Here is a 10862-nt window from a genome sequence, read left to right as displayed (position 1 = left end):
CGGATGATGGAATCAAACAGGTTCGTCCCATTCCTGTGTCAGCAGACACAGGATCGAGCTCAGCACCTTCCGATGATCATGAGAAACGCTCAATATCACAATCACCATGGCTTCCTCGCCTGAATTCGTGCATCCCACTGTTACAGTCTGTACAGAAGTACTCGAGCTATACCTTCACGACTTTTGCATTCATCCATGGACTTGCTGTTGTCGTTGCGCCGGCGATTTCCACATCACTTGCTGACGATCTCATCGGCATGGGCCGTCAGCTATACCAAGACAGCGGGCTCGAATGGATACTGGTCTGGGGGTCTCTGGGCTTGCACGTACTCAGTGGAGTCGCAGTGAGGTTTATTCGTCAAGTAATCCATAGACTGAAACACGGCGACAAGCGTCGCAAGGCTCTAAAGAGACGCACTAGTCTCCGTGATTCAATCCCATCAGAGGAGGAGGTCATCGTCAAGGAAGAAGGTGGGCTGACTGGTGGCATATCAGGCTACGCCGGCATGAAGCCAGCAAGAACGAGCTTTGTCTCCAGAGTCCTGGGACTCACACCGCTACAGATGGCTGGGTATCTCAGCATACCGCTGGTGACGTACCACGCTCTCCAGGTGAGAATCCTCCCCTTATGCCTCGAAGGCGACTCCAGCTACATCGGCCTAGACTATCTCCAGTACATCCTGTCGTGCTCCCATGGCATCGCCAGATCGTGCCTCAACTGGCTCATCTACCCATCCATGGTTCTGCTAACGACATACCACACCGTCTACGGGCTGCTCTTCTGGAATAACGTCAAACAGCTCAGGTTGAGGAAGTTGGCCATGAACTTCATCTCGCTGGTGGCGCTCTGCGGCGTGTACAGCCTATACGCCATCCACAAGATGGACTCTTCGGTCCCACAGTTCATAAAACTGAGGTTTAGCGGATACCTGGATAAGTTCTATCTCTTCTAATCAACACTTCTCTACGCATTCTCTCTTCATTTACACAGCCTTGGTCCCTCAAACCGTAGAACTATGCTCCATCAAGCCCATATCGCCCGTACAATTTTGAGGGCCTTCTCGGGTGGAAAAAGGTCGGAAAAAAAAAGTCACAATCACCATGCTGCACAGGCCTGAAGTCTAATTTAGCTGTGTATATATAGTGCTTCCGGGACATAATAACAGGTACTGGGGGAAGCAGTCGAAGCAATCAATTGAAGCACACAAGCCAGGATACACAGTGGAGATGGTTACGCCAGCGATCAGATCGTTATTGGACACGGATCTGTATAAGATCACGATGCACGCTGCCGTGCACAAGAACTTCCCTGACACTCATGTGGTGTACAAGTTCACCAACAGAACCCCTGACATGAAGCTGAACGAGGAGGCTGTGGAGTGGTTGAAGCTGCAAATCCATGCGCTTGAGGACTTGAGATTCACGGAGGATGAAATCCAGTTCTTGGAGAGCGAGGTTCCTTATTTGCCAAAGGCTTATCTGGAGCATCTCAAGGGTTTCCAGCTGAAGCCGGATTCGCAGGTGGTGCTCAAGGTTTCCGAGGACTTTGCCATTGACCTGACCACCCATGGCTTGTGGGTAGACACCATTGCGTACGAAATCCCACTGCTGGCACTTGTATCTGAGGCTTACTTCAGATTCGTCGACACTGATTGGAACTTGGATGGCCAGTACGAAAAGGTTCAGCACAAGACCAAGGAGCTGTTGGAGGCCGGCGTGGCATTTTCAGAGTTTGGTACCAGAAGAAGAAGATCATTTGAAGTGCAGGAGCTAATCATGAAGGGGATCCTTGAGACAGACTGCGAGAACAAGAAGTTGTTCTTGGGTACCTCAAATGTCTACTTTGCGAAGGAATTCGGAGTCAAGGCCATTGGTACAATTGCACACGAGTGGTTTATGGGAATTGCTGCTATAACACAGGACTACACCCATGCCAACCATAAGGCGTTGGACTACTGGATCAACACCTTTGGTCCAGAGCACGCAGGACTAGCATTGACTGATACTTTCGGAACTGATGATTTCTTGAAAGTGTTTGTTAAACCATACACCGATTACTATACCGGTGTAAGACAAGACTCTGGTGACCCAGAGCTCTATGCTGAGAAGATTGCCTCCCACTATGCCAAACTGGGATACCAGAAGTTCTCAAAAGTCATCTGCTTTTCTGATTCCTTGAACGTGGAGAAGTGTATCAAGTATAAACATAAAGCTGATGAACTTGGGTTGAAGGCAATCTTTGGAATTGGCACCAATTTGACCAATGACTTTGTCTCAACAATTACTGGGAAGAAATCCGAGCCTATGAACATCGTCATCAAGCTTTCAGAGGCCAATGGTAAGCCTGCTATCAAGATCAGTGACAACCTGGGCAAGAACACCGGTGATAAAGAAACCGTTGCGAGTGTTAAACAAGAGCTGGGGTATACTGAAAAGACCTGGAAAGGCGGAGACGAAGCACACAGATGGGATAATTGATCATGTAACCATTGGTTTTCTTATTCTTCCTTGAGTTTTCTTTTTACACATTTGAATATCAGTTAAAGCGTTTATGTTTATCGTTTCATCGTAATTAATCGTTTAATGGTATCTGATCACTTGGATTTCTTCTATTCGCACTCTCTGGTCTGGGGGTATCAACGCAGTACTGTAGCATTGCCTGGTAACAGAGTACAAATTGATCAACAGTTTGAACCATTGATATCCGTTGCTTTCTCAATTGCTGTACGCAAAAATTGATGATGTCCTCATCACTGTTCCAAACGTCAAGCCTATGCGGATCATGGCCTTCTTTTGCATACCTCTTGAAGGCACTTATGATAAGGTCAACCGTGATAAACACACCTGTTCTTCCACACCCTGCGGAACAGTGCACCACGATAGGAGCAGAACTGTCGTGAACAACTCTGTCCTTTATTTCAGTAAGGGTTAACAAGTCTTTAAAATTGACGGCTCCAAAATCAGGCCAAGCTGTGAAGTGTAGTTGACTAATCATACGTGAATCTCCATGGTTCGTTAATTTGATCCTTCTTAAGGTCAATGCCTTAAAGCCCATGTAATTATCCTCTTCCGATACCAGTTCAATACGTTTCGAGTTTTGCCAATAGACATCACTCTTCTTCATCCCATTTTCAGCCAAGCTCGTCAGAGAGACGATGACTTCAGTTTTGTTATGCCAAACAACTTTCCAAAAATCTTTTATCGTTGAAGGTAATGGTGCCTGTGTGGCAATATAGTTCACAGCATCGTTGATCTGTGGTACACTCAAAAAATTGGCATTGAAGTAGTCATCTCCAAACTTTGATGCTGATATTGCAGATGTTGGAGATAACGATGAAGTACTTGGAGTACGGAAGAATACCGGTTGATGAAATAAATTGTTTGGGGTAGTTGTGGTACTCAAAGGAGATGGAACCAGTTTAACTCTTGAATGTTCATAGGGTAAAATATTAGGGTATCTGTTCTTGAACCCATATTCCGAGCCTTGGAGCTGAACGCCTGGCGAGCCACTAGACGTTGAAGACCGGCGTTGTGCTATGGCACTTATACGGGCATCCTCCAAGGATTCGATATTCATGAAATTCTTGATAATGGCATTTATCCCATCTTTCCGAATGTAAGGTTGAAGCCATTTGGGGAATTGGTTTATATTCTCAAACTTGGGAATTTCGAGTTTGGTACCGCGTGTATCTGGGAAACAAGTGTTCTTCTTCAGGGACATCACAAAAGATGATGCGGGATCAGCAGATGGGAGCAAGAAAGTTGCAAATGCAGACAGTGATGAGTCCTCATGCGACTCAGGCTTCTTGAATTTCGTTGTATCCATCAGTTCTTCGTGGCCATCTAGTAAACAGAGTCCTTTGTCCAGCATGTACAGCTCTATATTCTTATTGGGGTAATCCTTTCCAATCTCTTGGAATTTCTTCATGATCTGATACATGTGTGGCATACAATGTTTCTTATTTGAAGATGAATCGTAAAAGATGAATTTGATGTTGGTATGCTCATCTTCCAAGACACGTTCCAGGTACTCCTCTTGTGATTTAACCATCGTTTTGAAGATGTTCGACATATGAAACGAGTTTCTCTTCAGTAGCGTTGTTGGAACACATATGCTCAAGGCGCCCTTTACCCTTGAAATGTTGTACTGGTTAAACGGCCTGAGGTCAACAACGACAACTTCGTACGTCTCCGTCGATTCTTCCACTAAGAGCTTCTCAAACTCCTCAACTGTTGATATTGCTGTGACGCCGAGGGTCTCACAGTTTAACATCTGCTTCTGATGGATCAGGTTGAGTTGATGTGGTAGCGTGTTCATCCTCTTCTGCAACTCTGCGTACGCTATTGGATTCGTTGGAGGCGTCACTGTGATCTTGAACTGAGGTGGTGTGTTGACTGAGGACCCACCGCCACGTACTGGCTGTTCTGCTGACAACGTTTGCGACTCTGTGGCGGCAGCCGCCGTGGTTGGACACAACTTTGCCTTGTTGTTTTCCTCACCACGCAGCAGCGCTGATTCCTTCCTCTTCAGCGAGGCGGCTCGTCTCACCGTCGATGACTGTGACGACGTAGACGACGACGATAGCGACCTCCCTAGTTCTGATACAGCTGGTCTTACGGGACCAGCGGCTCTGCCGCCATCGCCAAAGATGGGCGACGACGTGCTCATCATGGACGTGGGACTCGGTGATGCGTGGAAGGAGAAATACTCGGGAATGCAGCTGGAATCCATGCTATTGTTATATCGATATTCTGTGGTGCTTATCTATTAGACGTGTTGCTTGCGACGGTGACAACAAGGGGAACAAAGACTGCTGCAACAACAGAATGAAAACATCAACACGACCCAAGAAAAGGAAAACAGGACAGCTGGAGAAAATGTTCTAGAGGCCGATGATGCAAAGAAGATTAAAAATAATCCGCCAAAGCCAGTGCATTGGGGTGATGTACGCTGTTTTTCTTTTTTTGGCGGTGTGTGACAGGGCCTGCGCGTGTGGTGCGCCTATTTTGGCAATGACGTTGTTAATCTAGAACGGGCCGCGGGACGAAATTGGCGTGGAGACGGTGGTGGAAGAACAAGACGGGTTTCTTTTTTTGGCGGAGGGGGCGTTAGGGGGATGTACTGCCATGTTTTGGCCTTTGAAAGGACAGAATGTTGTTTTTTTCGGTTTTGTGTCATTGTTTAAAACTGTTCAATGGGGCTGGGGGAGGAAAGTCGTGAAATTTTTGCCGATGTATATACAACAGTTACACGCAGTGGTTTAAATTGGAGCTCGGCACAGGGAATAGGATATGCTTGTTAATTTGGGTTGGGTGTCGATACCGGGTTACGGTTGTGTGATGTTGTATGCTGGTATTAAGCTCTCGTAAGTTAGCGTGGATAACGCTTGGGTTACAGAGAGTGGGTTTCCAAGGAAGCCGAACGGAAGCATGTGGTGGCGGACTCAATGTTGAGTGGATTGGTGTTGGTGTGAGGGCGCTGCACCGGTTGTGTATGTGTGTTTCGCTCCCGTGCCATCCAGATGTGTGCTACGTCCAGATGTAAGTTACGTCCAGATGTATCACACATCCAGATAGATGCCGCTAGAAGCATATACCTCTAGAAGTATATACCTCCAGAAGTAGCCAGCTAAGATGCCTCTATGTGATTCAAATGACATAGGCCTCAAGTCAATGCGCACCTACCGTCTTAACAAAGAGTCTCATATGAATTCTTACACTACAACACAGACGAAACACCCCTACTCGACTCATGTGTGCCTGTAGAAAAACTTTGGAAGTCCTCCCCATATGACGCTATAACTTCCTATGACGTCCTCTATCTAATCTTTGGTCTTTTAAAGTTGGGGCATGACAACAACGTTCACTAAGTGGGGAGGGGGAGCCTTACGGTGGAAAGGATCCCACGAGGAGATGTATTGGAACAATATACGAACACATTTGGTTAGGTCTCTGAATTGGAGACAAAACCAAGGATCAAATACGAGGACTGGCCTTCAACGTACTTTATCATGGTGGAAAACCGCATTTGACGTTTCGACGCTCTTAAATGCTGTCTCTACCGAGAGGTGACTGGTTACTCTGGAGACGACAAGGCGTGCGTTTACCGTAAGAAACACAAACAATGTGCGCGGACGGATTTCTTTTTTTTTGTTTATGTCCCATAAACACAAACAGAAATGTAAACATTGGGTTCCACCTTACCAAACCACAACCCAAATAGTTGATTATAGCTTGTCAACAATGGAAGAGTTTGACCCTGATTTGTCTACACTTACCAATATAAGGCTTCAGAACCGGAAGTCGAGGCAACGACTCGCTTCTGCGTTGGCTGAAGATGATACCACTTCCCCCATGAAGCCCAATGACAACAAGGTGAATCGATTCACGTTTCTAGATCAGAGTACTCATTCTCCCTTAAAGAACCCTTCTCCCTTGAGATATGGCTATTCACGAAGGGATGTTTCCGCTGCAGGTGAGCCAAAGGACCGAGAATTTGACATAGATACGGGCATCCTGAACCGTGCCAATCTCAGTTATCTTGACAGGTCTAAGTACGATCGTGATTTAGAGGCCAATGCACTGAAAAGGGAAAGGATATTAAACTTGTTAAGCCCAGATATCTCTGCTTCAAGAGGTGTATCTAGCTCCCCTGTGAATTTAGGAACTGGTAGGAGTTCCAGGAGGGAGTATGCCAGGGATAGATTAAGACCACATAGTATTCCAGGCTTGGAGTCGGAGTCTTCGCCTTTATTGTCGAGCCGGAAAAGATCAAACTTTCACAGGAACAACACTGTTGATGGGGATCTGGAGATGAAGGATGCATTCAACGATCAGTTTGCAAAACTGGTGGATAAATACAACTTGAGCAGTTCAAATGACGATAAGTTTGAAGAGTATTCATCCCAAGTGAAGAGTTTGAAAGATAAGATTAAACAGTTGGAATTGGAAAACTCAGATTATAAAGCACAAATCGCAAAAGTCTCCAACCAAGATGAGAATCTTTTAAAGAGAAATATGGAACTTACCAAGGAGATCAACAAGTTGAACGAATACATCAAGTTTTTGGATTCAAATTTCCAAGAGATGTATGATACATGGCTTGAAGATCAGCATCAAAGACAGAAATTGATACAGAGAATACAAGATATGAAATTGGAGACTGTCAAGACTTCCCGAAGAAAGCCACCCACGAGATCAACAAGTCCTCAAAAGGTCCAATTAAGCCCCTACAAACTATCTCCACCAAGGACTTCACCTCTCAAATCCATAATCAACGAAGACACTACAGAGTTACTCAGATTTAGTTAATAATTTTAATGTACACACTTTTACACCATCATCTGATCTATCCGGCAGTGTTGGAAAAGTGGCTGTAGATTAGACATGATTCACTCCTCATCATCCTCAAAGACATCACTTCCGTAGTCCTTTTCATCATCGTCTCCATCTTCCATGACAAGGTCCTCATCATCAAGAGACTCCACCTCCTTTGATTTGTTCTTCTTTCTCTCCTCTTCCTCCTCTGCTAACGATTCTCTCAAGATTCTAACCTTCTCCTCTTTAACTTCTCTGTGTACTTTAACGTACACACCCAGTGGTGTCTTCTCCCATGAAAGGTCCTTCAAGAAGTTGTTAACTTCAACCCTGTTCTTTGGACCAAACTCGACTGTCGATCTCTTTTGTTGGATGAACTCGGAGTTCTGGTTCAACTTGTCAACGAGTTGGGAGAGTTGTTTGTTGAATTTGACATTGCTGCTGGTCTTGATGTATCTTCTCAAAGAGATGATAACTGGGGTTGCAAGTTCGGGGAAGGAAATCGATTTTGAATACAGAACAAGGTATTCACTGGCTAAGTCAATAATCTGCTCACACACACCTTGCTGATATACCCTTGTGCCCAAGTAAGCAGTGTTTGCTTTGATGTTATGGTCAAAATCAAAAGCTTGCAAGTTTGCATTCTTTGGGTTCTTGGTCAAAGTGGTGGAGTTCAAGATCTCTTGTAACAGTGGGAACAATGGGATGAAAACACCTGTATTTTGAGATAAACGGATCAAAGAGCGCATCAAGTAAAATCTCAACGGAAAGAATTGGGCAGTTGGTATCAATCTTGCTGCACCCAGTGTGACCTGGACTAGTGGGTAGATGAGTTGTCTCAATGGTGATTCCTTCTTCATTTCGACGTCAGGGTTACAGTGGAGGGACAAGACACGAGACCAGAAGTCAAGAGAATGCGTATACTGCCAGTTGTAGATGGTCTTGTAACCATCCTTTGTGTTGTTGATGCTGTTTCTCAAGTGAATAGCCAATTGACGGATATAATCGAAACCAATTTGATATGATAGGCTTTGATCAATTCCGAAAAGCTCAGCAGCGGAGTTCTTTTGGAAGTTAATCATTGGCATTGTATGGACGTTGGTTTGACGACATTGTTTAATGAATGAGGAGTAAGTTAATTTCAAAATCGTTTCCAATGATGACTTGCTGAATTCACGGGAAGCGTTGTTCAAGAAGGCAAATGACGCAATCTGTGTTTCCACATCCTGTGTACTTGACCAAACAGAGACAACAGCATTGAGAATATCCTTCAAGAGTCTTCTGAAGGAAATGAAGTATGGTAAAAGCTCTTGAACTGAGGACAACACCAAAGCAGCTGTCTCTGTGTTGTTGATATCGTTGAGCAATGTGATCAGAGATCCAGCGTGCGACTTCAAGATTGAGTTGAGCTGTTTCACCTTTGTGCTCACAGGCACGGTTCTGGTTCCCTTGATCACCTTGTATGGAACAAGACGTTGAATAGCAACTGGCACTTTCTTCAATCCGAGGAGTAAAAGCTCTTGGAATGCCTTAGGCTCAGTAACAGTGTACTTGTACTCTTCTTTATCATTGTTGGCATTGACAGCAGCCTTAAACGCAGTTAAAACGTTCTTGATCAGTTTCAAAGATGGCTCGTTAAGCTTCTTCGACCAGTCCTTGACCATTTTCAAAGTAACCTCAATCTTTTCACTGGAATCTACCTTCTTTCCATCAGCGTGTTCTTCACCATCATCGCCCTCATCAGCGCTGATGGCATCCAATGGGTTTGTAGGGTTGAAATCCAAGAGGTCCTTGTCGTTCTCCTTCAGGTAGTTGTAGAATTCCGGGTCCTTCTCAGCAAGCTTGGACAGATCTTCCTTGTGCTCTTCAATCTCCTCATCGGACGAGCTCTCATCGTCCGCTTCCTCCTGCTCCTTGGTCTTCTTCACTTTCGACCCTTTCTCCTTAGGAACTTCAAACCCTCCTTCGAAGAACTGCTCGACGTCCATGTCATCAAAGATCTCATCTTTCTTCTTGGAAGCACCCGAAGCCTCGGCACCACCACCAGCACCAGCACCAGCCTTGTTCCGGTTACCTCTGTGCTTAGCAAGCAGCTGTCTGTGCTTCTTGACCTCCTTTCTCTGATCGAGCGTACGCTTCAAGTGCTTCGACTGAAACTTCTTCGTGGACTTGCCAACCTTTCCCATTGTACGCTGATTCACTTCCCGTTTCCCAGTGTATACCAAACTACGAGAACGTGAAGAATTCACTGCTATTAAAAATTTTCTTTTTGGTGGCCGGGGCTCGAAAATTTTACCTGCTGAAAAATTTCATGCGATGACCTGTTACGGGACACACAGCTTCACGAGACATAATTGAAGCTCATTTTATGGGTTGTGGAAGGCTCTTCATTGCAATCACAGCTGAGGTTTCAGGTACTGTGTGGTGCGAGATATCATGATCAGAAGGTATATTTGCGCTCGAGGAGCGAGGTTGGTCTTTAGAGGCTCACGAGCTGGGCTTTCTAGACAGCTGAGCACTGGTAAGGACGACATTAGGGTGCTGGCTGAGAGGACATCCACCACGGTTGACCTGGATAACACCAATGTCGACTCTATAACGCACGATTTGGTGCCACAGTGCGCGTCGTGTGGTATACAGCTCCAGTCCAGCGACGCTGATGAGATTGGGTACTATAAGGAGCCTGCGAATAAGCCGAAGGCCTACAACTCCAAGAGGCTGCAGTTCCTGAGTGCGTACGCTCAGCTCGACCAAGAAGGTCGGAGGCTGCTGGCTGGAGAAGATGCGGATGCCAGGGCCAAGCAGGAGCCAGTTCAGGAGCCAGTTCAGGAGAAGGTTGAGGAGCTGGTCTGCCTGAGGTGCCACAACGCACTCCATCACAATGTATACAAGGTGAACGAGCACCAGCCGATGAACATGCACGAAGTTCTCTCTCCAATCCCATTGAACCACCAAATCATCAACGTCTTCTCAGCCTATGACTTCCCACTGTCATTGGTGCCACTGAGCTCAAGGAAGAACGTAACATATGCCATGAACAAGGTGGATCTGCTGGCTGGACACAAGTCCTTTGTCAATAAGTACTCCTCCTTCTTTGCTGAGATGCTGAAACGGTTTACAGGCTCAAAGAACCTCGTTGTTGTCAGTGGTCACACCTCTTGGGGTGTATTAGAGCTGCTGAAGAAGCTAGGCAATGTCAACTACCTCGTTGGATATGTAAACACGGGCAAAACCAGGTTGGCAAACCGGCTTTGGAACTCTTCCGTGCAGCTCAGTTCTCCTGGTGCAAAGAACGTTGATGCCCTAGGCTCATCACACTTACCATCATTAACAAGAGATAACATTGTTCATAAGTGCAACCAGAAGAAGGTCATTGATACCCCGGGGTTCCTCAATCACGACAACGTGTACTCCTTGATTCAGGAGCAATTTTTGAAGCACACTTTGAAAGGCCAGAAGATACTGGTGAATGACTTGAAAACAGCTACCTACATAACGGTGAGAGGGGGCCAATGTTTCACATCTGGTGGGCTATTCTTCCTGGT

General features: G+C 45.8%; 5 protein-coding genes across 5 annotated transcripts; 3 read left to right on the top strand and 2 right to left on the bottom strand.

The window, feature by feature from the left end:
• Positions 1-1227: 1227 nt before the first annotated feature.
• Positions 1228-2478, top strand: NPT1 (nicotinate phosphoribosyltransferase; the record flags this gene model as incomplete). Its single annotated transcript, XM_020213035.1, has 1 exon — positions 1228-2478. The coding sequence occupies one exon, from the start codon at positions 1228-1230 to the stop codon at positions 2476-2478; it is 1251 nt and encodes a 416-aa protein (XP_020068259.1).
• A 94-nt stretch (positions 2479-2572) lies between these two features.
• PTP2 (tyrosine protein phosphatase PTP2) lies at positions 2573-3577 on the bottom strand (the record flags this gene model as incomplete). Its single annotated transcript, XM_020213032.1, has 2 exons — positions 2573-3306; positions 3400-3577. The coding sequence occupies 2 exons, from the start codon at positions 3575-3577 to the stop codon at positions 2573-2575; spliced, it is 912 nt and encodes a 303-aa protein (XP_020068258.1).
• Positions 3578-6702: 3125 nt separating this feature from the next.
• On the top strand, positions 6703-7624 carry CYBJADRAFT_37852 (uncharacterized protein). Its single transcript, XM_020217685.1, has one exon. It carries the CDS (start codon positions 6814-6816, stop codon positions 7309-7311), a length of 498 nt encoding a protein of 165 aa, XP_020068257.1. The 5' UTR covers positions 6703-6813; the 3' UTR covers positions 7312-7624.
• Positions 7297-9533, bottom strand: NOC2 (mRNA-binding ribosome synthesis protein NOC2). Its single transcript, XM_020215866.1, has one exon. It carries the CDS (start codon positions 9501-9503, stop codon positions 7392-7394), a length of 2112 nt encoding a protein of 703 aa, XP_020068256.1. The 5' UTR covers positions 9504-9533; the 3' UTR covers positions 7297-7391.
• Positions 9534-9753: 220 nt separating this feature from the next.
• GEP3 (Gep3p) lies at positions 9754-10815 on the top strand (the record flags this gene model as incomplete). The annotated part of the gene is made up of 2 exons (XM_020216693.1): positions 9754-9764; positions 9825-10815. Coding segments are annotated over 2 exons (1002 nt in total), but the record flags the coding sequence as incomplete, so codon positions are not given.
• Positions 10816-10862: the final 47 nt, after the last annotated feature.

This window comes from Cyberlindnera jadinii, assembly GCF_001661405.1.
Source record: "Cyberlindnera jadinii NRRL Y-1542 unplaced genomic scaffold CYBJAscaffold_19, whole genome shotgun sequence".
Classification (NCBI taxonomy): Eukaryota; Fungi; Ascomycota; class Saccharomycetes; order Phaffomycetales; family Wickerhamomycetaceae; genus Williopsis; species Williopsis jadinii.
The sequence above is the reverse complement of the archived record's forward strand: the minus strand, read 5'-3'. Positions and strand labels throughout refer to the sequence as shown.

Bases quoted from the DNA above. Each gene is read 5' to 3' on its own strand.
- CYBJADRAFT_37852 (XM_020217685.1), top strand. From the start codon at position 6,814: ATGAAGGATGCATTCAACGATCAGTTTGCAAAACTGGTGGATAAATAC.
- NOC2 (XM_020215866.1), bottom strand. From the start codon at position 9,503: ATGGGAAAGGTTGGCAAGTCCACGAAGAAGTTTCAGTCGAAGCACTTG.